At 37.6% G+C, this 27,739-nt stretch overlaps 2 protein-coding genes across 2 annotated transcripts; both read right to left on the bottom strand.

Annotated features, from left to right (window-relative positions):
• Positions 1-8,444: 8,444 nt before the first annotated feature.
• LOC118663811 (olfactory receptor 1002-like) lies at positions 8,445-9,389 on the bottom strand. Its single transcript, XM_036323796.1, has one exon. It carries the CDS (start codon positions 9,387-9,389, stop codon positions 8,445-8,447), a length of 945 nt encoding a protein of 314 aa, XP_036179689.1.
• A 3,399-nt stretch (positions 9,390-12,788) lies between these two features.
• LOC118663804 (olfactory receptor 998-like) lies at positions 12,789-16,173 on the bottom strand (the record flags this gene model as incomplete). The annotated part of the gene is made up of 2 exons (XM_036323782.1): positions 15,251-16,173; positions 12,789-12,798 (listed from the first exon to the last, which is right to left on the bottom strand). Coding segments are annotated over exons 1-2 (933 nt in total), but the record flags the coding sequence as incomplete, so codon positions are not given.
• Positions 16,174-27,739: the final 11,566 nt, after the last annotated feature.

Here is a 27,739-nt window from a genome sequence, read left to right as displayed (position 1 = left end):
TTTCTTCGGTGAAGCAAGAATAATAATAGTAAACCAACCTTGTAAATGGTTGTGAGGATTAAATGAGACAACACATCCAAAGCAGTTAACAGTTTTACTGAGCATCTAAAGAAGTGCACAATAATTGTTAGTATTTTTACCTTACATACTCTTTTTAATAAATCTGCAAGCTAAATGTCATTATCTCATCTTATATAAGAGGAAAATTGAAGCTCAATCCACATTCATAATGCTAGTGACTGGCAGAGCTGGGCTTTGAAATGCCTGTCAAAATGGTCTGTGCTCTTCCCTTTCTCACACTAAAATGTTTATGTCTTTACAATTCCTTTCATTTAAAAAGTATCCAAAACTCATTCCAATATGAATACAGGATAAGACATCCTGGTTTCCTATTTCTGGTGTTGAGTTTCCAGCCAGTGGCCATGAGATCATAGAAAGTGCTGAATTTAGCTATCACCTTTAAGGCAACAGTACAGGGAAGAAATTTGGAAAAGAGCCTACATTCTCCCATTTCTGTATCTCCCTAGATTCTTATGTCACCTACTATAAGGGTAACCTTGAATAAGTCAGCTAATCTCTTGAATGCTTCATTCATTCAACGTAGTTAAAACTATTATTGTTTTTGATCGCTGAAAATCCTCACCCACATAGAATAAGAGAATAAATGTACATGTGCTCATAAAGCTACTTATACTTTACTTTTTAAAAAATATATGATCCCAGGAACATCAGAGTTCAACATTAGACTTATACTAGACACTTTTCCTTCAGTTTTCCAGTTTGAAATTTATTATTTAACCAGCAACACCTCCTCTGAAGCCAAAAAATACAGTTTACATTATATCGTTGGCATTGGGGGAATTAAAGAGAAAGATGAAATGGCCAGTCAAACTGTTTACTCATCACATTCACCTCTTGCTTCAACCTCTTCAAGAGTCTATTAGCTCCTCCAGGATCAGTCATGCTCTATATCTCAGTCTTCCACTTGACAGTTGCCTGAAGCTCCTCAACTCTTTTCTATCAAGCTTGCTTTCTACACCTGCCCAAGCCTTCTACCCCGCTATGCAAATTTTAGTTTCTCTTTTTTTATTTGGTGCTTAGAATAGAAGACAGTTCTCCATACAGGTCAAACCACAGAGTTGGGGACACAATTGACTCTCATGTTCAGAGCACTGGGATAATATCAACACATCCTATGTTAGTCTTCCTTTAGCAAAGAAATTACCCTTTTGTTTTAGACAGGGATGGAGTAAATTCAGACCTATATTTTCCCCTTACCCTGTTGCTAAAATATATGTCTAATTTCATACTTAGTTTGATCTGGTTTCAGAACTTAAATTTTTCTCTACATAAATGCTCTCATCTTAGGTCTTGCTCAACATCTAACAAAGATGAGGATCATGCTGATCCTGGCCATGAACCAAATATGTAATTTATTTTTAAATTTACTTAAAATAATTTATGCTCTTTTGAACTTGTTAAAAAATCAAGTAGAATGAAGAAAAGAAGATGATTTAGAAGATCTCAACTTACATTCTAATAGGTTCCCTCCCTCTTCTTTCAAGATGACAAGCAGAACTAAAGTAAAAATGAGCCAATTTTCTCAGGTTTCATCCCTTCCCTTAATATGGGAAGGGGCAGAATTTTCAATGCTCATTTGATTTTATTCTTTCTCTTCTTCCAAAAAGAAAATATGGATGACTTCACTATAAAATACATTTAGCCTTCATTGGTTAGCTAAAAGTTCCTTGAAAAGTTGCATCATTTCTTTCTGTCTTATTGTTATTGAAAATGCTCTGTTCCCAAAGCATGCCATATCTTGGGAATGAGGCCACTAAGGGAAAATGCAATTAAAGTTTTGCTTCATATCCTAAGTAAGTCCAATGAGATCTGTTTTCTGATCATTTAAAGTTTGTTTCTAACTAAATATAACTCTACTACCTCTAGTTATGGGTTAAGCAAGGAAACTCTATGGAATCCTTTGCAAGTTAAAGCACAGAGAGGGTCGTACCCCTCTCTCTTCTGCATTAATGTCTTGGAAACAAGTGCTAAGAATGAAGAAAATGGACTTTCCTCAGATGTACCACTTACTACATGTTGCCAAAGAAATAATTTTTCAAGTTTTTGTCCAAAATATGTAAAGAGTTTAACTATTGTAAGCTAGAACTGGAAAAGAAAAACTTCTGATAATGTATTAATTTGTTCTTAGAATTTAGCTATTACATCTGAACTGTTAGCCTATGGAAAAAGAAAATACATTTTTTATTTCCAAGAAATATGCTTCACCTCTGAGTCAAAACAGAGTCAATATGGAAATTTGAATTTTGGTTCTAACCTGGGTAAGAAAAAAACAAACAAATACAAGTCTTTCAGCATGAAATACAATTCCTTACTCTAAAGGTCTTGTTGGTTCGTTTTGTTTTCTTTTTAATTTCTTAACATGTTGATGTAATCTTTTTTATTAAATTAATTGGGGTGGTATTGGTTAATAATATTATATAGATTTCAAGTGTACAATTCTATGATACATCATCTGTATATTGGATGGTGTGCTCACCATCCAAAATCAAAGTGCCTTCCGTCACCATATATTTGATCCCCTTTTACTACTACTCCCCACCCTTTTCCCTCTGATAACCACCAGACTATTGTCTACATCTGTGAGTTTTTGTTTTTCGTATTAGTTCATTTGTTGCTTTCAGTTTTATATCCCACGTATGAGTGAAATCATATGGTTCTTAACTTTTTCTGTCTGACTTATTTTGCTTAGCATGGGATTCTCAAGATCTATCCATGTTGTCACAAATGACAATATTTTATCTTTTCTTATGGTTGAGTAGTATTCCATTGTATATATATGTACCAAATCTTCTTTATCCAATTATCTATCAAAGGGCACTTTGGTTGTTTCCATGTCTTAGCCACTGAGAGCCTAAAAATAAGCCCGCATGTATGTATATGGACAAATAATTTTCAACAAAGGAGACAAAAACAATGGAGAAAAGAAAGCCTCTTCAATAAATGGTGCTGGGAAAAATGGAAAGCCACATGCAAAAGAATGAAGCTAGACTACTATTAGTTTCCAAATACAAAAATTAACTCAAAATGGATCAAAGAATTAAATATAATACCTGAAACAATAAATTACATAAAAGAAAACATAGGTACTACACTTATGGACCTTGGTCTAGAGGGGATTTTATGAATTTGACCCCAAAGGTAAAGAAAATAAATGCAAAAATAAATAAATGGGGCTATATCAAATCAAAAAGCTTCTGCACAGCAAAAGAAACCACCAACAATACAAAAAGGCAACAAACTAAATTGGAGAAAATTATTTGCAAACAATAGCTCTGACAAATATACATAAAGAACTCATACAACTTAACACCAAAGAAACAAACTGTCCAATGAAAAATGGGCAGGGTGTCCTGACTGGTTTGACTCAGTGGATAGAGCATTGGCCTGCGGACTGAAGGGCCCCAGGTTCGATTCTGGTCAAGGGCATGTACCTTGGTTGCAGGCACATCCCCAGTAGGGGGTGTGCAAGATGCAGCTGATCGATGTTTCTCTCTCATTGATGTTTCTATCTCTCTATCCCACAACCTTCCTCTCTGTAAAAAAATCAATAAAATATATTTTTTTAAAAAAGAAAGAAAAATGGGCAGGGTGTCCAGGCCTGTGTTTCTCAGTAGTTAAACATCGGCCCAAGGATGGAAGGATTGCAGGTTTAATTCCCCATCAATGACATATACCTTGGTTGCAGGTTCCATCCCTGGCTCTAGTCAGGGTGTGTGCAAGAGGCAACCAATCAATGTGACTCTCTCACATCTACATTTCTCTCACTCTCTCTAACTCTCCACCTCCCTCCCTCCATTTCACTCTCTCTAAAAATCAGTGGAAAAAAATATCCTTGGGTGAGGATGAGCAAAAGAAATGGAGGCAAAGGATGTGAATAGACATTTCTTGCAAGAAGACACACAAATGGCCAACAGGTATATAAGATGTTCAACTTCACTAGCTATTAAGGAAATGCTCATTAAAACTTCGATGAGATACCACCTGTCAGAATGGCTATTATCAACTAGACAAGTAGTAATAACAAGTGTAAGAAAGGTTGTGGAGAAACCTCTCATTCAGTCCTGGTATGAAAGTAAATTGGTACAACCACTATGGAGAACAGTATGGAGGTTCATTAAAAAAAATCCTATTTTGGGTTTCTACCTGAAAATTTGGAAACATTTATTCACAAAGATATATGCTGTATTAATTTAAAGCAATTTTTTCTATAAAAGCTTAAGTTTCTATAACTTTCTGTTGATTCAATATGAAAGAACCTTTTATTGAGGTATAATGGACATATAACATTATATTAGTTTCAGGTGTACAACATAATTATTCCATATTTGTATATATAGCAAAATGATTACCACTATAAGTCTGATTAACATCTATCCTTATGTATAATTAAAAAATATTTTTTCTTGTGATAAGGACTTTTAAGATTTACTCAGCCACTTTAAAATATGTAATACAATATTATTAACTGTAGTCATTTATTTCACCCCTGAAAACTCTTTAGATGCTGTACTTTAGTTATTTATTCCTTATTATTAATATTGTTAAGAAGACTGGGAGTTTTTTTATTTTTCCCATATTTTGGTAGCGAGTTATGATTACCTTCACACTTAAAGATCATTTTATTAACCTTACAATTGAAAAATTTCCTGTAGGGTCTGTGGAATTCTTTTTATCTATTTTTGTCTAAAACACAGTGAAAGTTTTAAATCTAGACATTTGAGGTTTTGTTGCTGTAAAAATATTTTATAGCTTTGATCATTTCTCTGTTTCGATTGCTCTGACTTATCCCAAAAGGGAGTAAGGAAAGAAATGAACATGTGGTTTAGTGAATATAGCTGTTCAAAATGTGCATTCAATTTAATTAAGTAATCCCTCTTGGATGGGGAGGAGAGGGCACTCAGTTCTCTCTGGATTCTGCAGTAGTCCATATTAGTCACCCTTATACATAAAGTCAGGTGCTGATGCAGGGGAGGAACTCAGGCATCTAAAGTATCAGGCATGGTTTAACTAGAACCTGGAGAGTATTATGCCAAGCAAAATAAGCCAGTCAGAGAAAGACAAGTATCACATGATCTCACTTATATGTGGAATCTAATGAACAAAATAAACTGATGAACAAAATAGATACATAGAAGCATGAAACAAACTGATGAATCTCAGAGAGAAGGTGGGAGAGGAAGAGGGGAGAGATTAACCAACGAATTTATATGCATATATGAATAACCCATGGACACAGACAATAGTGGCCTGACGACCTGGGAGGGGAGCATGCAAGTGGGGTGGAGGGGATCAATGTGGGGGAAAAAGGGAGACACCTATAACACTTTAAACAATAAAGACACATTTTTAAAAATGAAAAATATAGAAATTGTAATAATTTTATTTATTATTAAAGTAGCAAAGAACACTAGGAAACATATTTACAGCTAATGTTACAGAGCCTTTTTATTTATTATCATTATGAAAGTCTTTTTATTTATTATCATTATGATAATAGAAGTACTTATAAGAATGTTGGATGGAGTAAAGATCTCTGAGCTATGTATTTCTAGAACAGGTGTACAATAATAAATTCTGTTACATATCACAGAAAAATCATTCCTTGCCCTTTATACATTAGTTTTACAATTTGAAAGGTAAGAATGTTAGATTATATCAGAAACTTTAAATTTTTATGTGCCATGCACTTTAAAAATCCTGATGAAAGAAGCAGTTCTTTCCTATGGCATGAATATATGTAAATGAGTGGCCCAAGCACACAAAACTTGTGTATGATTTTTCCCTCAAAAATTAATAATTAGACTTTGAAAGCTATTTTTTAAGCCTCCTGTCTTAATAATGCTTTCAATTATTAAAGAAAATGTTCATTGTGATTGAGAAGCTGATGCTGCTATCTAGTGGCAAAGTGTAAAAACATTTTTAAGAAAGAACTATTAGTGTTTTTTCACTAGGATTGCTGCCTAGCCTTTATTTGAACATTCTGTATTTGCTGAGACCATATTAACAGGTGATGACTAAAGAGTAAAATGAGGAGAAAATATGTTTCATGAAGAATGTGAAAGTGTATGTCACAGGTACTGAAAGCACATTCTGTAAAACATAGTTTGGCCCTCATGTTCTTAAATAACACTAAATATTTAAAACTAAATTTTTTATAAAGCAGGAATATGTTTTAATCCTCACCTGAGGACATGTTTTTATTGATTTTATTTTAGTTTTTTTAGAGAAAGAGGAAAGGAGAGGGAGAGAGAAAGTGAGACAAAGAAATACCTATGCTAGAGAGAAACATGGATCAGTGGCTTCCCCTACACACCCTGACCAGGGATCAAACCCACCACTTGGGTATGTGCCCTGGCCAGGAATCAAACTTGCAACCTTTTGGTGCATGGAACAATTCTCCAACCTACTGAGCTGCACTGGCCAGGGCAAAACTAAATTTTTAAGAATTGAGGATATATGGTCATTTTGAAGGAATCTTTATTAACACAAATTGAAGAAACAGTGTTAACCTTAAAAATGAATGATTAGCATCTTGAACCCAAGTCATTACCCAACACAGACACCAAACTGGCAAAAGGCATGGTGAAATAAACAAAACAGACCAGAAAAGGTTTAGAGCATTAGAGATTATTTACAACCTTCAAAGTCAGTGAACTAATATGAAATGTCCTTTAAGGAAGAACTTCAAAGAAAGAGAAGATAGAGTGTAGATCTCAGAGAGTTTTACAATTGTAAAGAAATAAGCCCCATATCCTCTTTTCCTAGATTTGTTGCTATGTTCAAGGGGAAATAAAAGCACAGAAGTATGGTTGAAAGAATATTGTGCCTGGGAAAATTAAACTGTGAGACAAATTATGAGGTCCTGGACAACCCATTGATTCTTTGTGACTGTTCAGCTCATCTTTTATGAAAAAGGAATTAATGCCCTGCCTATGACACAAAATTAATAAATAATAATAGTAATGACTAGCTTTTTATTAAAGATCTATAATCCATTCTTCACTTAACATGCACTACCCGTGTAATTGCAGTGGCAAAATACCAATTAGTTATTACTATGATCAGAGAGTATCCTATCTAATAAAAGAGAAACATGGTAATTGGCATACGACCTCTACCCTTCCCATTGGCTAATCAGCGAGATATGCAAATTAACTGCCAGCCAAGATGGTGGCCGGCAGCCAGGCAGCTTGAAACTAACATGAGGCTTGCTTGCTTCAGTGACGGAGGAAACCAACATTCCCCGCCTGCCTTGCTGGCCACTGAGCCTGAAGGACCCCCTTTCCCCCCCAAGTGCACAAATTTTTGTGCACCGGGCCTCTAGTCTATATATATAAAAGCCTAAGTGATTTTATGACTGGTCAACCAAACAACTAGTCACTATGACACATACTGACCACACAGGAGCTGCTCTCTGGTGGTCAGTGTGCTCCCACAGCGGGAGCGCCACTCAGCTGACCGGGATGAGTGAGCCGGGGTGAGTGGGCCAGGATGAATGGAGGAGCTCCTCCCCGGATCCCCACAGGCCACGCAAAGGAACCCCCTGGGTGCACGAATCTAGTAGGGGGATATAAAAAAAGGCCTTCGTAAAATATCTACTCCAAACACAGAGGCAGTATTAGAGAATGCAATTATTACATACTTCCTGAATAATTCACTGTTTTTCATTATTATTGACATATAATTGACATGTAGCATTGTGTTAATCCATGGCATACAACATAATGATTTTATATATGTATAGAGTATGAAATGATTACCAAAATACGTGTAATTAATATCCATTACCTCACATAGTTACAATTTTTTCTTGTGATGAGAAATGTTAAGATCTAATCTCTTAGCAACTTATGAATATGCAATACAGTATTGTCAAATATAGTCACTATGCTGTACATTACATCCCCAGAGCTTATATATCATGTAATTGGAAGTTTTTTACCTTTTGGCATAATACACTTTTTAAGTTTATGTTTAAAAGTCAAGGTCAAGTTTACAAACAATTGATGGATCTCAACAACTTGTAAAGCAAAACGGAAGTATTATTAAGTCACTGGTTATGACTACAGCATGTAGAATTTAACAAAGAACTTCTCATTTCCTACTCACAAAACTTGAGAATATTTTTAAATTTTTGGAGTTCAATAAAAGCTCAATTTAAAGCTCTCCTATTTATTCTTGCTGAATGAGAAAATCAAACTGAAAAAAAAAATGTAACCTAAAGACACTAGATGACTTGTCAATTACACAGAATAATACAGAGTGATTCTCAACACAAAAGTAGGATTCCCAACACCCAGACCATGTTCTTGCATATTGCATGTAGATTAGCTGTCGATCTGTAGTACAAATGGTATTCTAGTTTATCTGCTCATCAGGAATTTCTTCCTTTCAAACATCTTTCTTAATGAATCCTTGACTTCCTTGTTTCTCAGGCTGTAGATAAGTGGATTTAACATGGGAATCATAGCTGTATAAAACACAGACACTACTTTATTGATGTTCAGGGATAAGCCAGAGCTCGGACATACATAGATAAAGAAGAGTGTCCCATAAAGGATAGAGACAGCTGTCAGGTGAGAAGAGCAGGTGGAGAAGGCTTTGTACCTCCCATCAGCAGAGCGGATCTTCAGGATAGTGAAGATGATGTAAATGTAGGAGACCAAGATGATCAAGCCACTGAGTACTCCTAGGGCTCCAGCCAAGATGAAAAGCAAAAATTTATTGACCTGGGTATCTGCACATGCCAGAGAAAGAACTGGGAGGAGATCACAGAAAAAGTGATTGATGATTTTTGGACCACAATAAGGTAGGCGAAAGGCAAATGTCGTATGGGTCATGGCACTTATAAGACCTATGGTATATGGCCCTACCACCAGCTGCACACAAACCTGCTGGGACATAAAGAGTGTATACAACAAGGGTTTACAAATAGCTATATATCGATCATATGCCATGGAAGCCAGGAGGAAACACTCAGTCACTACAAACTGACAAAAAAACCATAACTGGGCTGCACAACCAAAGAAAGAGATTACTTTTGTCTCGGCAAAGATGTCAGTCAACATTTTGGGACTTATGACAGAAGAGGAACACACATCCACAAAGGATAAGTGGCTAAGAAAAAAGTACATAGGGGTGTGGAGTCGGGAATCTATCCAAATGAGGGTGATCATCCCCAAGTTTCCCAGAAAAGTGACAAGATAAACCAAGAGAAATATCACAAAGAGTACAACCTGGTGCTGGAAATGATTCGTTAAGCCCATGAAAAAAAACTCGATCACCAAAGTTTGATTTCCGTCATCCATTTCTCTGACTTAATCTGGAATAAGAAAGAGAATATTTTTTTCTTTGCAATCATTTGGTAATTAAGGGCTTCTCATTTTTAAATCAGAATTTAACTTTTATTTTTCTACATTTCATAGGTTAGATTGACAAATAACACTCATGTTCTCCCCTAGTGGTTGTCATACCTCCCAATTATCTGTGCGATACTGAGTCACTGAATCTCACTGGGTCCCTCAGTTTCCTTCTTGATCAAAGCAGGATTTTGGAGAATTATAAAATTTTAGATGTAGAAGTGATCTCTGGAGATTATCTAAGGTAAATCCTCTAAATATATGAGGTTACATTTCTAAAAATCCCTGCATTGAACCAAGGTTATCTTAAAAACATTTCATAGAAAAAAGTATTGTGTGAATTTAATTAATTCAGACTAATACTCTCACTCTAGATAAAAGGTGTTAGGAATATAACTTCCTCATCAATTCGTTTAGATTCTAGAAAAAAATGATTAGTTGTGTTGTCAAAAACATAATTCTGGTGTCTAAAAATGGAACAGAAAAGAAATTGACTTTGGAAAATGATAAAAATTTTCAACAGCATCTCCCTGTGATGCTTTCTATTATACACACACACACACACACACACACACACACACACACACACACATATATATATATATATATATATATATATATATATATATATATATATATATATATTAGAGCTGGAAAACAGGTTAGTTGTTGCCTGGGATTAGGAATGGTGGGAAAGAGGGTAGTGGTGTGACTATAACAGGGTAGCACAAGGGAGATCTCTGTGGAGATGAAATTGTATCCTGAATGTGGTGGTGATAATACAACTCTACACACATAATAAAATTATATAGAGCTATACACAGACATCATATTGATGTCAATTTCCTATTTTTCATGCTGTACATTTGTTGGGAAGATGTAACAATTGGGGGAAACTGGGTGAAGAGTACAAGGGACCCGGAAATTTGTATTTATTAAAAATAAAAAAAAAAATTGTGAGAAAGAATAGATGAGATGTAAGAAAAGAGAAACTGACAGTAGTACAAAAAAGGAAAATTGAGGAAGGGAGGCATACATTTCGGACCTTGAAATAACCATAACGATTCCAACAGCATAATCACACAAAATATTAGCAGGGTGTTCAGCAGCAGAACTATTGACAGAAGTCTAACAATATTCTCTTCTAAGAAAGCTGGAAAGAACTTTGGTTACCCAAAAAATTAATTAAATGAAAATGGGATGACCTCCTGAGGTTTCAGGCGATGGAGCTTAGAAAGAAACCGCTTCAATGGGTAAAGTGTAAGATTTGTCAGAAACTATACTTTAATAGTAAAATGTTTCAAGAATTCAAAATTTTCTAAACATAGAAACTCATTCCAGGTCCTTTATATTTTATTCATGATGACTCAGGGAAGATGGAAGCAAAGCACTTTGAGTGTCACAATAAATTTAGGTGTAAAAAATTATGAGGATGAAACTGGAGTATACCCATCCATGGACTCGACCAACGCAAACTATTGTGTGAAACCAATCATTTCTGAATGTCAACATGTATACTGTTTTATTTTTCCTAATCTCACCCAATCCAAAGAGTCTAATATAAAAAAAAATCATGATTCTAGGTATGCATGTGACTCTGGGTGTGAGCAGCAGAGAATTCAAGCCAACTGATTGATAGGTTTATTTCCTACTTATAATACCCAATCTACGTGAAAAAATTAAGACCCAGAGAAGTCAAAGTTTTTTAACAATAACATTCAATGAGCCCATAAATCTTGCAGCACATTTCAGTACGTTTATGCCAAAGGCAAAATTCAACCAAAATATACATTCAAGTTAAGTCATTTAAACCAAATGACACAGACTAAATATTCTATTTATACCAACATTTCATTCTTGGTAGGCTCAGAGATTATGTTTTCTTGGGCTTCTAAATTTACTTTTCATATCTAGCCTCTTGAAGACAATTTAGGAAATCGCTTAACCTTCCTGTCTGAAGAAACATGCCCTGGACTTTGCCTGCTTATGTCTAAGTGAATGACAAAATTAACATTTTATGATATGAAAATGAATTACCCTGCAAATGTAGACTTGTCATTCTTCTCAGTTTCTTCAAGTGTCTAGGAAGATAAACAATAGAATAATACCATCTTGAAACCTGGGCCTTCCAACAGCACTTTAAAAAAGTGTTCATTGACTCCATTCTGCACAACACATACCAGTTTTTCTAAAGGGCTGTTTGTGAATTGGAGCTAAGTCCCTCAAGGAGCCATAAGCTCAGGAGATCAGTCTTAGAGAGAAGATCTTAAAGTATTTAATGAGAAAATAATTTGGGGACTTTGAGTCAAGTGTAATTGCACAAAACAAAACTGTATCTTCCTTTGAGACCACCACGCGCACACACACACTTTGAAATTCCAGTGTTGAGCCTTTAGCTGCTGCATAATGAGCAGTGTGTAGATTTGAGAATTTAAAACAGAGCCCTGCAGCCCAGCCAGGTGTGACTCAGCAGTTGGGCATCAACCCAGGAACCGAGTCGCTGGTTCGATTCCCAGTCAGGGCACATGCCCTGGTTGTGGGCTTGATCCCCAGTGGGGATGTGCAGGAGGCAGCCAATCAATGATTCCCTCTCATCATTGATGTTTCCATCTCTCTCTCCCTCTCCCTTCCTCTCTGAAATCAATAAAAATATATTTTTTAAAAATAAAATAAAATAGAGCCTGCTTCAGAGAAAGTACAGTCAGAAGGTGACTCTGGGTACACAAAAGCACTAAAGACCCTCTGATTGGCTCATGAGCTACTGGGAAGGTCAGATCATTATAACCAGGGGGTTTGGAAATAGGGTCTGAGACAAGATGAGTCTCAAATGGAAGCTAAGATAAAGTTAAATAAAAATAAGGTGGACTAGAAAAATAAAGCTGTCTATGAAGCAATGGAGAGCTCTAAATTCGGACAGATTCTGTGAGAGACAAAATAATCCACTTTGGCTGCATGCAAATTTCAAATGTGAAAGGGGAAAAATAATTTGGGCTCAAATTTAATAAATATTTTAATATTATACAAAGAAGTTTGATTTATTTCTGTAAACAAAAATGACTCAAAGTATTTCAGAAAGCAGATAACATCTATTCATAAGAATGTTGCTACAGGACATTAGTCTTACCACTGGAGATGTTTATTTTTCAAGGTGTTATGAGAGCATTAACTCATTTGAAATCTCATAAGAGCCCAATAAGTGGATTAATAAAAAAGAACCAGATTCTCCAACCTCTTTTTTTTTTTAATATATTTTATTGATTTTTTACAGAGAGAAGGGAGAGAGATAGAGAGTTAGAAACATCGATGAGAGAGAAACATCGATCAGCTGCCTCCTGCACATCCCCCACTGGGGAAGTGCCCGCAACCCAGGTACATGCCCTTGACCGGAATTGAACCTGGGACCCTTTAGTCCGCAGGCCGACGCTCCATCCACTGAGCCAAACTGGTTTCGGCGATTCTCCAACCTCTTGACACAGACCCCTTTCTAATCTTGGGAAATGCAAAGCAGAATTCTATGATTATGTCCAGAGAGTTCCCTCCAAAACAAAGCATACACATCTAACACTCTTTTTATAATTAGCTGTACAACATTGCATGAAAGAATATATTTTCTCCTAATAATGTAGATTCAGATTGTTTCCTTTTATTTCCTCTACAAAATATGCTGGTATTCATATTTTCATGGCATAGATTGCCAAATGTAAGACAGATAAGTCAAAGATAATGTGAATTTTAATATAAATCATCAAATTACAAATTGTGTTACGGAAATGTAGCTAGCCACACCTAGTTACACTAGATATGGATAAAATTGTGGTTTATATCCAAACTAGAGGCTTAATGCATGAAATTCTTGTGTGGGTATGATCCCTAGGCCTGGCCTGCGATCAGGACCATCTTCCCCAGCTACTCGTAGTCAGCCCCACCCCTGCCACCATCCACCCCCGGTTCCCCATTCGCCATTGGATGGTTGGTGCTTGATTGCCAGGGGAAGGGACTAAGATGTCAGCTGTTCCTGCCCACTCGCTGGCCCTGGCCCTGGCCCCACAGTGGTTGTCCATCAGGTGCTCGGAGCCTGCCAGCCGGGGAAAGGGACCAAGAGATGGTCAGTGCGCTTCATAGTGACTGATCGAGTGGTCATTCTGGTCGTTCTGATGTTAGGGTCAATTTGCATATTAGTCTTCTATTATATAGGATGGTAATCTTACTAAGCCTTGAATATAATCATTTTCATGTTTGCTAATCTAATAGATGGGGGGAGGGAGCGAAGAGCATTGCCTTATCATTTTGATTTCATTTACTCAAGCAATTGTGAAGTTGAGTTATATATATATATATATCATATATATATATATATACATATATATATGATATATATATATTATATATATATATATGTATATATATATATATATAGCATTTTAACATATAATATAATTATATATATACTAGAGGCCCAGTGCATGAAATTCATGCACCCTCTCACAGTCCGGGACACCTTGCTCCTTACTGCCCACCTGCTTGCTGCTTCTCAGTGCTGCTGCGGAGGCGGGAAAGGCTCCCACCACCGCTGTTGCACTCGCCAGCTGTGAGCCTGGATTCTGGCTGAGCAGCGCTCCCCCTGTGGGAGCACATTAACCACCAGGGGGGCAGCTTCTGAGTTGAGCGTCTGCCCCCTGGTGGTCAGTGTGCATCATAGCGACTGGTCATTCTGGTTGTTCGGTTGTTCTGCCATAACAGTCACTTAGGCTTTTTATATATATATATATATATTTTTTTTTTTTAATTCAGAACCATTGCATTTCCAATTGTATCAACTAGCCATTCATTTCTTGGGTTATTTCTCAGCTATATTTCATTTTACTATTGTGTTTCATATATATACTAGAGGCCCGGTGCACAAAAATCATGCACTCTGGGGTGGGGGGGGGTCTCAACCTGGCCTTTGCCCTCTCACAGTCTGGGAGCCTTCAGGGAATGTCTGACTGTTGTGGAGGCAGGAGAGGCTCTCGCTACGGCCGCTACGCTCACCAGCTGTGAGCCCGGCTTCTGGCTGAGCAGTGCTCCCACTGTGGGAATGCACTGACCACCAGGCGGAAGCTCCTGCATTGAGTGTCTGCCCCTGGTGGTCAGTGCGCATCATAGTGACCGGTCGTTCCTCCATTCAGTTGATTTGCATTTTAGTCTTTTATGATATAGGATTCCAACACTTTCCTATTGAGACATTAACTCATTGTGAGTCACTCGTGTTGTAATTGCTCTCTTTCTTTCTATTGTTCAACATTTAATAAGGTCAATGAAACATTTCTTAATGAACTCTATTGATCTTTCCCTTATAACATTTACTTTTCTGGTCTGGAATAAAATATCTTCCCACATATAAGAATATATAAAAGTTCTCCTGGCCGAAACCAGTTTGGCTCAGTGGATAGAGTGTCGGCCTGCGGACTGAAGGGTCCCAGGTTCGATTCCGGTCAAGGGCATGTACCTGGGTTGAGGGCACATCCCCAGTAGGAGATGTGCAAGAGGCAGCTAATCGATGTTTCTCTCATCGATGTTTCTAACTCTCTATCTCTCTCCCATCCTCTCTGTAAAAAATCAATAAAATATATTTTTAAAAAAAAAAGTTCTCCTGGATTTTCTTCTGGCATAAATTATATTTTCATTTTTTATTCTGCATCATTTCACAAAGGAGAAAACTGATTTGAAAGCAATATAAACAGCAATTTAGTATACAAGTAACCTGGTAATGGGCAGGAATTTTCTAATTCTCTAATTTACCATCCATCACTGAATCACATTACTGCATTTTTCTTTCAAACTTGCTCCTGAATGCATTTTTTACCTCCTTGTTCCTCACACTGTAGATGAGGGGGTTCAGCATGGGGATGACCACAGTATAAAATAGAGAAATCACTTTATTGATATCTAGGGAGGAACCTGACTCAGGAAGAACATAGCTAAAGAAAAGAGCTCCATACAGTATGCAGATGGCTGCCAGGTGAGAAGAACACATGGAGAAAGCTTTCTGCCTCCCGTCAGCAGTCTGGATCTTCAGGATGGCCACCAGGATGCACACATAGGAGATGGTGATGATCATGCCACTGAACAACACAATAGCTCCAGCCATGATGAAAAGAAGCAACTTATTGTTCTGAGTGTCAGCACATGCCAGGGAGAGAACAGGGAGAATGTCACAGAAAAAGTGGTTGACCACATTAGGACCACAGAAAGGTAAGCAAAAAGTGAAGGTCTCTTGAGTAATGGCATTTAGAATGCCCATGGCATAAGGTCCTGCCACCAGCTGCACACAAACCCTCTGGGACATGATGACCGGGTACAACAAAGGGTTGCAGATGGCTATGTACCGATCATATGCCATGGTGGCCAGGAGGAAACACTCAGTCACTGCAAATTGACCAATAAACCACATCTGTACAGCACAACCCATGAAGGAGATGACTTTTCTGTCTGGAAAGGTGTCACACAACATCTTTGGAGCAACAGAAGAAGAGCAGCAGACATACACAAGTGACAAGTGGCTGAGAAAAAAGTACATGGGTGTGTGGAGTCGGGAATCTGTCCAGATAAGGGCAACCATCCCCAAGTTTGCTCCCAATGTGACAAGATACACAATCAGGAAGATCAAGAAGAGAATCATCTTCTGTGGAAAAGTATCTGTTAAGCCCACAAAATAAAATTCAGTCACTGCTGTTTGATTCTTACCATCCATTGTTGGGTGGTAATCTGGAATGAGAGCCAAAAAAAACCCAAAACACCCTTTTTTATAGATCAATAATTAACAAAGGCTTTGAATCCATTAGCTTCCATTAATATCTATGTTCCTCAGATAGTATAAATATTTAATTTTACATCTCAATTGTACTTTTCTTCTTATACCAAATAGTTCAAACATGTAAAAAGTTATGGAGGTGTGTATGTAATACCCTTGCATTTGCTACTCACTTTTATCAAGTCATAATATGCTATAAATAACTTTTAAAAAATCATGCAAAGTACAACAAGCATTCATGGAATTAGTCAAATGCCTAGATTCCTAGATTCTATGTATGGCTACTTTGCTAGTTATCTGTGCAACTTGGGCAATTTATACTTAATGTCTATGGATTTTACTATTTATTTAATTTATATGGATTATCTACTATTGCCTTCCATCTCTTTAATGTCATGGTTTTAAACATTGACATTAGTTTCCATTTCCTTTCAGTTGAGGGGAAGGGTACTGACTACTTCTGAATACACATCTCAGAAAAACTCTAAAAATGAATAAAATGCACAAAACTTGCATGCATTCAACTTGACCTAGTACCTCACATAACTGAAATGGAAAAGTCCTTCTACCTCACTCGTATTATCAATTACTTCTTGCTAATAAAAACTCTTGATCTGCTATTTGTCATTGTATGCAACACACATAGAGGGAAACAGACCTTAATAGAGAAGAAAAGAATGTATTAAAAATCTGAAGTTTCTTGCAGACCCGTAAGCAGTTACAGAGTATCAAAGGTCATGCTGGCCTTCTTGGTTTCGTTCTTTCTAATTTAAACCGGAGTGTCTCAGTCCATATTCCTGCACACATGAAGCCTGAGGGTCATCATGGGCATTGAACTCCCAGCACCTGCGCCACCTACTGCAGAGTTTGTGGACATCTATGGGAGGAGCGCACAGGAAGACAGGAGAGAAAAACTCACAGCTGTGTCTCCATGTAGGAGCTCATTGTTCCTGACTCTCCTGTAACAAAGGACAGGAGAGGGTGGCTCTTTGAGCATTTCCAGCTCCTTCTGACTGTGAGTGTGATAGAAGCAGATGAATGGGTTGCACTGATGTCTTTGAAGGCACATTCTCATGATGTAGAAATAACTCCTCAACATCACACCACCTGAGAAAACAACCAGAAACAGGAGCAGGACCAGGAACAAGATGATGCGGCTGCTTCTCGGGAAACACTGATCTTCAGGAACATGTCCGGAAATTTATTTCAGGAGGAGCTGAATACCTAGACCCAGCTTAGTGAAAATTGTACATGGATATGATTTTGAAGAACTACAGGAACCTGGTCTCCCTGGGTCTTGCTGTCTCTAAGCCAGTTGTGGTAATCTTTTTGGAGCCAATGAAGAATGTGAAGGGGGGAAAGACCACATCCATCCACCCAGCTATGTCTTCTGAAGACAACTAGGTCTTTTTACAAAAGCCAGGAATAGAATATTCATTCCATAAAATAATACTGAGTGCATATAATGGAGACAGAAGTTATCAATGCAATGAACATTGGAAAAATTTAAACCAAGAGTCAAATTCTAATAAACATCAGAGAAGTCAGTTTCCAGGCAATAATTATGAATGAGGAACACTCTTTGACCAAAAGTCAAATCACAATATACATAAAATTATTCATATTGTGTAGAAGACAAACAAATGAAGTAGATATGACAAATCCTCTAACCAATCTTTAAATCATACTGAACAAAGGAGTATTCATACTGGGGATAAATCTTAAAAAGTATAATCCATGTGAGATTTATATTGAAGACTTACAGATGTACCATATGTGGCAAAGTCTTTCATTTGCATTCATATCTTACTCAACATTTGATCACTCATATTGAATCAAAGCCTAACAAACACAAAGAATGTGGTAAAGCCTTACTCAGTACACAAACCTTGCTCTATATCAGAGAATTCATACTGGACAAAAACAACACAAATATAAAGAATGTGGCAAAGCCTTTATTCAGTTTTCACAGCTTTATCAGCACATTTAATAGTATGAGAATTAATAGTATGAGAAACCTTGAAACTGAAGAATATGGGAAGAACTGCAGCCTCACTCAATATCAGGGAAGGTACACTGGGAAGGAATATTACTTACGAGGAAGACTTTTGTTCAAAATATACACTTCACAAAAGCCCAAAGAATTTATGATTGAAAGTGACTTTAAAGAGGTAAAAAAATTTAGTAAAGTATCCAATTGAAAATGAATTTTAAATTATCAGAGAATTCACAGTAGAAAGTCAGTCAATAATAGTTTTCAGGTATTACTCTAAATCAGAATACTTATTATAGAGAGTAATTCAAAGTTAAAATTTTGATATAATTACTTTGGTTTTTTGTTTTTTTCTTTTTGGAGTGAGAGGAGAGGGAAGCGAGGGAAATACTTATTTGTTGTTCCACACTTATTTACGCAATTTGTGAAATAAATGGAGCTTACATTCAAGTCAGACACGAGACTATAAACCAACACATAAATACATAATGAATACTTGTCTATTAGTACTCTAAGGCTGCCACACCAAGTAACCACAAATATGGTGGCTTGAAACAGTAGAAATGTATCTCTCACAGTTCTGGAGACCAGACATGTGAAATAAAGCTGTCAGGGGGCCTCACTCCTTCCAAAGGCTCCAGGGGAAAATCCTTCCTCATCTCCTCCATCGTCTGGTGCCTTGTAATCCATGGCTTATGACTGATCAACTCCATTGTCTGACTCTGTCTTCCCATTGCCTTCCTCTCTATGTGTCTCTATGTCCTCTCCTCTTTTTCTAAGGTCACAGTCATTGGATTTGGGCCTCACCCTAATTCAATATGACCTCAACTCAAACTAATTACAACTGCAAAAAAGTCTATTTCCAAATAAAGTCATATTATGAAGATCTGGGTGAACATGAATATTTGGGGGATACTTTTCTACCCACTACTAGAATGTGTAAACATATCATAGAGAGCAAGATCTGCTATGAAAACAGGAAAGAATCTCAGCTCAAAAGCCACTGTATGTAGAGCATAGTAGACAAGAATCAGCACAAGCTGGAACCAAGTGAACCTAGAATCAAACATTGCATCTTTCTGCATATATAGCTTTGTCTTGCTAGCATATGTTCAAGAGGAATGAAGAATACCTATCTCACAGAGCTATTTAAAAGTAGACTAAATAAAATAGCCAAATAGCTGTTACATAGTAAGTGCTCATAAAAAATTAATTCCCTACTCCTTTTTTCTCTCTTTTACTAAGTTTTTCTAGAACCTTGGGTCAATATTAATATCGCCTTCATCATAATTCCATAGCACCATAGCATCCCTTTAAAACAGCATTTATCAAAAATATTACATTATTTCACAACATAGAACAACTTGAGCAAGGAAAATCTGCTTTATTAGTATTTGTATCCCCTGCGCTTATCAAAGTTCATGGAGGGGCAGGGGGCTAGGTAGTTGAACAAACAAATTCTAACAAAAGAAAATTATGACTATATTTTCAACTGTATGTTTCTTCAACTGCGCATTATCCCGGGACAGTATCATATTACAATTATGAAAACAACTTACATGTCAGTCTGATTCTTGGCAAAGAAAAATGGAGGGAGCAGGTATGATAACACAAACAAAAATAGTGATAATCTCAGGTGATGCTGTCCAACAATTGACCCACAAAAAGTCACATGTAGGACACTGTGTTACAGTCACCGGAACATTCTATTCAACGTGTGGTCTATGAATCAAATCAACAGCATCTCCCAGGAGCATATCACAAATGTAAACTCTGAAGCCACACTCCAATTCAACTCAATCAAAATCTGCATTTTCAGCCCAACTGGTGTGGTTCAGTGGTTGAGCCACCTATAAACCAAGAGGTCACTGGTTTGATTCCTGGTCAGAGCACATGCCTGGGTTGTAGGCTCAGTCCCCAGTGTGGGGCATGCAGGAAGCAGCCGATCAATGGTTCTCTCTCATCATTGAAGTTTTTCTTTCTCATTCCCTCTCCCTTCCTCTCTTAAATAAATAAAAAAAATTAAAACTCTGCATTTTCACAATATCCCCAGATCATACACACACACACTCTAAAGCTTCTAAGCACTATCAGAGTCACACACATTTCTATACATATGAACCTCCCAGTGAATCACCTGTGTAAACAAGGATAATAGTTGTCCTATGATATCTAATAACATTAAATATAAAATTGAATTGCCATTATGGTACAACTGTAGTTGGCAAAAGTGGTCACATATTTTATCTCCCCAATAAATTACTTATGGAAGATCCCTGTGGATTGTATTTGCTTTAGTTATATGAGTGAATATTACTTAATGATATTTCTTATACAAATCTAAGCTTTCAACAGAATTCTACTCTATTGCAGGTAATAGTTTTATTTATTTATGAATGGTCTCATACAATTACAGGAAAAATAATGAAATAGAATTCACAAATTATTAGTTTTGAAAACATATATGTCCAAAACCCACCGGCAATGGAATACTGGTCATCCTACATCACCGAATTCTGATTAAAATGGAGATATTAAATGAACATTTGGTTCACTCAAAAATACCTAAAGACCTGCTATTTAAGTTTAAGAATCATGCAAATTTTCTGTTTAGTGTGACGAATGCATAAGAATATTTGAACCAAGATATTCTATTTGGAAAGCTTAAAACACTAAATTGGCCATATAATAATAACTATATAATTTTTTATTTTGGCTTAACCAAAATTGAGCAGACTTACCTCTTTCATAAAATCTTTATTTTCCTCTTTTAATTACTTCAAATTTTGTGAACTTATGGCCTCAGACTGGAAGAATTGAGTATCTCCAATGTGATGTTCTTTTTTTTTTTTTTAATATATTTTATTGATTTTTTACAGAGAGGAAGGGAGAGAGACAGAGAGTTAGAAACATCGATGAGAGAGAAACATCGATCAGCTGCCTCCTGCACATCTCCTACTGGGGATATGCCCGCAACCCAGATACATGCCCTTGACCGGAATCAAACCCAGGACCCTTCATTTCGCAGGCCGACACTCCATCCACTGAGCCAAACCGGTTTCGGCAAATGTGATGTTCTTGAAGCATCATGAATTCTTACTTTATTCTTACTTTCGTACATGAAGATGGATTATCTCTATCCTGATTAACCTGGCATTTACTAACACATATGAAATAATTCCTTGCCTTTTCTGACTCTCATATATTGTACAGTATGAAGTACATATTTCTCTTGCAAGTTTGAGTCAATTGGCATCTAATCCCAGAAGAATCTGAACCTCAAGAGTCTACATCCACAGAGAATAAATTAAAGCAAAATAGATAGAATGGAGTCTGAGCCAATAGTACTTCACAATGGGATTTTTTTTTTCTCAAAGGAGGGACCTGAAGAAACAGTACTCACATCTAGGTGCCATCTTTGAGAAGTGGAGCAAAGTGCCTTTGAACAAGAAGCACTCAGTGCTAAGAGACAGAAACTCACAATTCAAATACTGTATCTGAAAGTTGAAACAAAACTGCACATAAACTTGGGAATACCTTGTTTTAGGTTTATTTACAATGACTGGGGAAAGTCCTCAATTGGGTTAAGGACTACCAAAGTCCACTTCTACACAATAACATTTGTTTAGGGGTTAAAAAACCCCATACAAGCATTTCTGTTTATCAGTAAAATATACTATATTCTTAACTTCTAAATCATTCATGTTACGTTATGCCCAAGAGCAGGGCTTTACCGGGAAAATTTCACCACACCCATGATTCTAAGTGTTCTAGGACAGGTTTTATGAGATTTTAAGAAGAGCTCATCTTAAGAAATCCCCTTATGCTTCCAGCAGGAGGAGAACAAGAAGGAACATTTTTAAATACACCACAGCACTCTCTGTCCCTATGCTCACCCTCAGGAGAAACTAGTTAACCAGAGCCTACTCTGGGTTGTATTATCAGAGCCTAATTGACCCAAGGGCAGGGAAATGCCCAATTTCAGACCCCTCCAGCCATCCACTTGGGAGAAGGGAAATACTTAACTTTAGCCCACTCTAGCCATCCTGTCCCCATTTATGGGGGAGAAAAAGAAACTTAGAAACACTTGTGATGTTCACAAAGCAGAGGCAGCACTTCACTGAAAGACTGAGACCTAATCATGGTCTACAGAACACTCCCCGCCCCCTTTGCCTTGACACCACAGCACTCAAGGCTGATTGACATCGATTCCTTTCACTCAGTACATCATGTAGGCCTACCAAGAAGAAATTACAAAGCATACAAAAGGGCAAAAGATGCAATTTAAAGAGACTGAGCAAGTAACAGAACCAGACGTGGCAGGGATGTAGAATTATCAGGCCAGGAATTTTTTTTAATTAATATTTATTGTTGAGATTATTACAGATGTTCATCTTTTTTCTCCCCATAGCTCCCCTCCACCCGGTTCCCATCCTATCCCAGGCCCTCGCCACCCTATTGTCTATGTCCATAGGTAATGCATACATGCTTATAAGATCTTTGTCTAATCTCTTCTCACACTCCCCCACACTCCCTTCCCTCTGAGAATTGTCAATCTGTTCCATTTCCATGTTCCTGGTTCTATTCCATTCACCAGTTTATTCTTTTCATCAGATTTTTTATTCATTTGATGTTTAGATTCAATTGTTGATAGATATGTATTTGTTGTCATTTTGTTGTTCGTATTTTTTTTTACCTTTTTCTTCTTCCTCTTCTTAAAGAATACCCATCAGCATTTCATATAATACTGGTTTGGTGGTGATGAACTCCTTTAGTTTTTTCTTATCTGTGAAACTCTTTATCTGACCTTCAATTCTGAATGATAGTTTTGCTGGATAGAGTAATCTTGGTTGTAGGTTCTTGCTATTCATCACTTTGAATATTTCTTGCCACTCCCTTTAGGCCTGCATAGTTTCTGCTGAGAAATAAGCTGGCAGTCATATGGGCACTTCCTTGTATGTAACTAACTTTTTTCTCTTGCTACTTTCAAGATTCTCTCTTTGTCGTTAGCCCTTGGCATTTTAATTATGATGTGTCTTGGTGTGGTCCTCTTTGGACTCCTCTCTGTACTTCCTGAACTTGTAAGTCTATTTCTTTCACCATAGGGAAAGTTTTCTGTCATTATTTCTTCAAATATGTTTTCAGTATCTTGCTATCTCTCTTCTTCTGGCACCCCCATAATTTGGGTGTTGGTATGCTTAAAATTGTCCCGAGGTTCTTTACACTGTCTTCATATTTTTGGATTCTTCTGGTTGGGTGTTTTTTGCTTCCTCATATTTCAAATCATTTATTTGATTCTCAGGATCCTCTAGTGTACTGTTGAATCCCTGTATATTATTCTTTATTTCAGTCAGTGTATGCTTAATTTCTGACTGGTCCTTTTCCATTTTTTTTGGCATTCTCACTACGATCTTTGAAAGTCTCACTAGTTCCTCAGAGGTTTCTAGAAGATTCTTGAGTAATCTTATAACTGGTTTTGAACTCTATTTCCATTAGTTTGCTTTCTTTCATTTCTTTCATTTGTGACATGTTTCTTTGTCTCCACATTTTGGCTGCTTCCCTGGGTTTGTTTCTATGTATTGGGTACCTGTTAAGTCTCCTTGGGTTGATAGAGTGGCTTTGTGTAGTAGGTGTCTTATAGGGTCCAGTGGCTCAGCCTCTCCAATCACCTGAGGTGGACACTTGGTGCACTCCTTTGTGCGCTGTGTGCACAGTCTTGTTGTAGTTGAGCCTTGATTGCTGTTGGTATCACTTGGCGGAATTGACCTCCAGGCTAATTGGCTATGAGGACCAGCTGTATCTACAATGGAAGAGCTGCTGTACAGGAGACATCCTTATGGGGCAGGACTTGCTTCAGTGGGGCTTTGGTGCTCACTGAGTCTGCCCCTTGAGTGTGTCACTTATGGATGTGAAGAGTTGTAATCTGGTATGGTCTCACACTGACCACTGGGTACCCTGGTTCTTGGGTCTCCAGGAAGGTACAAAGTCAGCCACTGCCTGGGGCTATCTAGCAGGAGCTACAGAGAGATCTGCAGATTTCTTCTCTTTGTATCAGGTTTGGAAGTGTCCAGATGATGCCCAGCTGTGAAGCAAGGCAGGCTGGTGCTGGTGCCTGGCCTTGGGCCTTTTATTGATAGGTTTGGGGCTCCCTGACCCAGCTTCAGCTTGTTTGACAGAGATTTAGCCTGAGAAAGGACAGGCCATTCATGTGCAAAAGCTGCTGTGCACAGCTTGGGTGGAGTTGTAAATTGGGTGGGGCGGGTCTCAGGGAATCACCAAGGCAGAGCAAACAGAAATGGCTGCCAGTTAGCCCTGCACCAGGGAGGTCCCAGCACAGGAACAATGACCCCTGTGAGTACCTCTGTCTGGAAGAAAGCCACCCGAGTTCCTGCCCCAGTGCCAGACAGTTCAGTTTCTCCCCATGTGTGTCTGTGTCCCCAGAGTCTCACCTGGCACTGGAGCTCAGAGGAAGTGGGAGCTTGTAAATTTAGTTCATGGTGCTGGCCTTTTAAGAGGAGCAGCTGGGTCTCCAGCAGCCTGTGTCACTCAGCCCCAATCTGCACTGGTTTTTATGGTCTGTAGTTCTTACTGCCCATAGGGACCTCTCTCCCCAGCTCTGAAACCCTGGGGTGGGGTTCTGGTGTGGGCCTAGGACTCCTTGCTCCTCCACGTGGCCTCTGCAGAGGCAATCTCCCTCCAGATTAAAAAAGCAGCATACCTGGGTGCTAGACCAGCCCATTCTGTGCCTCCGCACTTCCTACCAGTCTCAGTGTGCTTTCTTTTTTATTTCTCTTGTTGTAATACTTCCACTCAGCCAGCTTTCTGGCAGTTCTGGATGATGGTTGTTCTGTATTTTAGTTGTAATTTTGATGTGGTTGTGGGAGGCAGAAAGTAAAGGCATTTACCTATGCCACCATCTTGGTTCTCTTTGATTTCTAGTTCCCAGGCCAGGAATTTTAATCAATTATAATTGAAATTCTTAAGATCAAAGATATAAATAAAATGGAAACTGCCTTTGATGGGCTTATTAGTAGACTGGACATGACTGGGGAATACAATCAGTGTGCTTGAGGATATATCATAGAAACTTCAATAAATGAAAAATATAGAGAACAAAGAGTGGAAACAAAACAGATCAGAATATCCTCCTTTATAATAAAAACCCAACGACTGAACGGTGGAACAACCAAAACGACCGGTCGACCAGTCGCTATAATGCGCAATGACCACCAGAGGCCAGACGCTCAATGCAGGAGCTGCCCCCTGGTGGTCAGTGTGCTCCCACAGTGGGAGTGCCACTTGGCTGACCAGGATGAGCGGTGCTCTCACAGCCAGCTGATCCTTGCTGGCCACGTCCCCCACCAGTGCACAAATCCTGTGCACTGGGCCTCTAGTCTAAGTATAAAAGGCAAAAGCAGACCCCAGTACTTGAGTTCTGAGTAAGAAAAAATTCAGAGCCAAGCCTCAAACTTTCAAGGAAAAGTTTATTCAGCAAGCAAAGCAAAAGTACACTCAAAAGAAAGTTTTGAGTGGTGGCTCAAAACACTGCCCCATGGTGTGGGCTAGGGCTCCTTTCAAACCCTTGGATGAGGGTTTCTTCTTGGAGCTGACCTATTGGGGCCTGTCTGGTCTTCTCCTGTCCTTGTATGAAAGTCAGGTAGGGCTTTTATCTAACCCCCTTGTTCTTCTCTAATGGAGGACAGAGTACAGGGTCTACTACATAGCTAGCTACATGCCACCGGATAAAGGTCAAACGGAGAATCAAACCCTAGAAACCTGAGACGATCTATGGGATGAAATGGCACCCTACGGGTGAAGTCCTGATTAACAATATTTATTTCTATTACCCGCTCTCCCATTTCTGCCCATTGCTAGGTAACCATTTCTAGGTGCCCAGGACTTTCTGCCCTGGTGACATTCCATATCTGGCCTATTGTCCTGCTCTGCTCATGCCTATCTGACTGCCTACCATATAAGTTCTGTGGGATAGCTGCAAATGGTGTAACACGGTGAAAAATGGAGCTATAAAAAGAAAAGGGAATGAAAGAAACAGAAGAAATATTTGAAACAATAATTACTGAGGATTTCCCCAAATGAATCTTAGATATCAAACTATAGATCCAAGAAGCTCACAGAATACTAAGCAGGATACATACCGACAAAAATTATACCTAGGCATACAATTTTCCAACTATAGAAAATCAAAGAAAAAATTCTGAAAGAAGCCAGAGACAAAATACACTTCACAAATATAAGAATTATATATGACTTCTTCTCAGGAATCATGCCTCATGAAAATTGATTACCTTCCTCCAGAAACTAATATTACCAATTAGATCACAGCATGTGAAGACCTTAATTGATAGAGGATTTTCCTACTGGTATTAGGACTTACTCAAGCTTTATAAAATAAGGAGAACCACTTAACGTTGTACAGGGTAAATGAAAAAAATGCATCTTCCATTGAATTTTGCTGACTGCCTAATATGAAAAATCAGATGGGAACATTTCTCACTATTAAAAGCAAAACAAGAATTTATCCTATTGTGCATTGTGTTGCACTTAAAAAGTCAAATAAAAGTAATATGATCTGATAACAGAAAAATAACTACAGGGGCTCTAATTTAGATTGGAAAATAAGGGTCTTTCTCTGAGTAGAAGAGACATTTAATCAGTATATGGAAAACAAGTACAGTTATCCATGTAAATATGGAAAAGAATTCTCCTAAAGGAAAATACATTAGAATATCAGAACAATAACTAAAGCAGGAGGAAGAGAGTCTGATTGAATGTATATGCATGTATTTGGAGGAACGCAATTAAGGCCATTTATAATTATCACTGGCTTCCTGGTGTTCTCTCCCCAATCTCCTTCCACTAGATTTTGCATCATAAATGTTTAAGAAATAATTTAAAAGACAGAAAATACTTCAGGTCTTATACTAGGAAATGATGATCTCAAACTTGTGGCTTGAGACAAGTTATATAATGGAAATACAGAATGAAATACTTTAAAGCAAAATCTGACTAGGAGAGACAATTTTTACCTTTCTAGATAAAAGTAAAAAAACAAACAAACAAAAAAAAAAAAACACATTACCCTTTGTCACACCTAAGCCAGAGTTTTAACAATTAGTAAAATGGTGCTGTAAAATTACACAAGGGTGACAGTTAACAATGTTAATTGCATATAACCTCTGACCTATCTATCTTACATTTGGAAATTTATGACTTGAAATGTTATAACATCAACTTTAGGGGGAATAAAAAAAAACACACTGAATTTGTAACATTAGGAGAAACGGACATTTTTTTCTATGAAATGTGGTGCTACAGAAACTATGAAATGTACTTTCATATGGCTATATATAAGATAATATTTAGTACACTTTCATATTTCATCATATTTGCATTGTGTCATTTTTAAGAGCATTTTGTTATTTCAAAATCTTTAATAAAGATAAAACTTACCACTATGTGTAAAATCATAGACTCCAGGAAGTGGAGGAAGAT

The sequence above is a fragment of the Myotis myotis genome, unplaced genomic scaffold (genome assembly GCF_014108235.1).
Source record: "Myotis myotis isolate mMyoMyo1 unplaced genomic scaffold, mMyoMyo1.p scaffold_m19_p_10, whole genome shotgun sequence".
Taxonomy (NCBI): domain Eukaryota; kingdom Metazoa; phylum Chordata; class Mammalia; order Chiroptera; family Vespertilionidae; genus Myotis; species Myotis myotis.
Note: the sequence above shows the minus strand (reverse complement) of the source record. Positions and strands in the feature narration are given on the sequence as shown.

Coding starts and splice junctions, on each gene's coding strand:
- LOC118663811 (XM_036323796.1), bottom strand. CDS start 9,389: ATGGATGACGGAAATCAAACTTTGGTGATCGAGTTTTTTTTCATGGGC.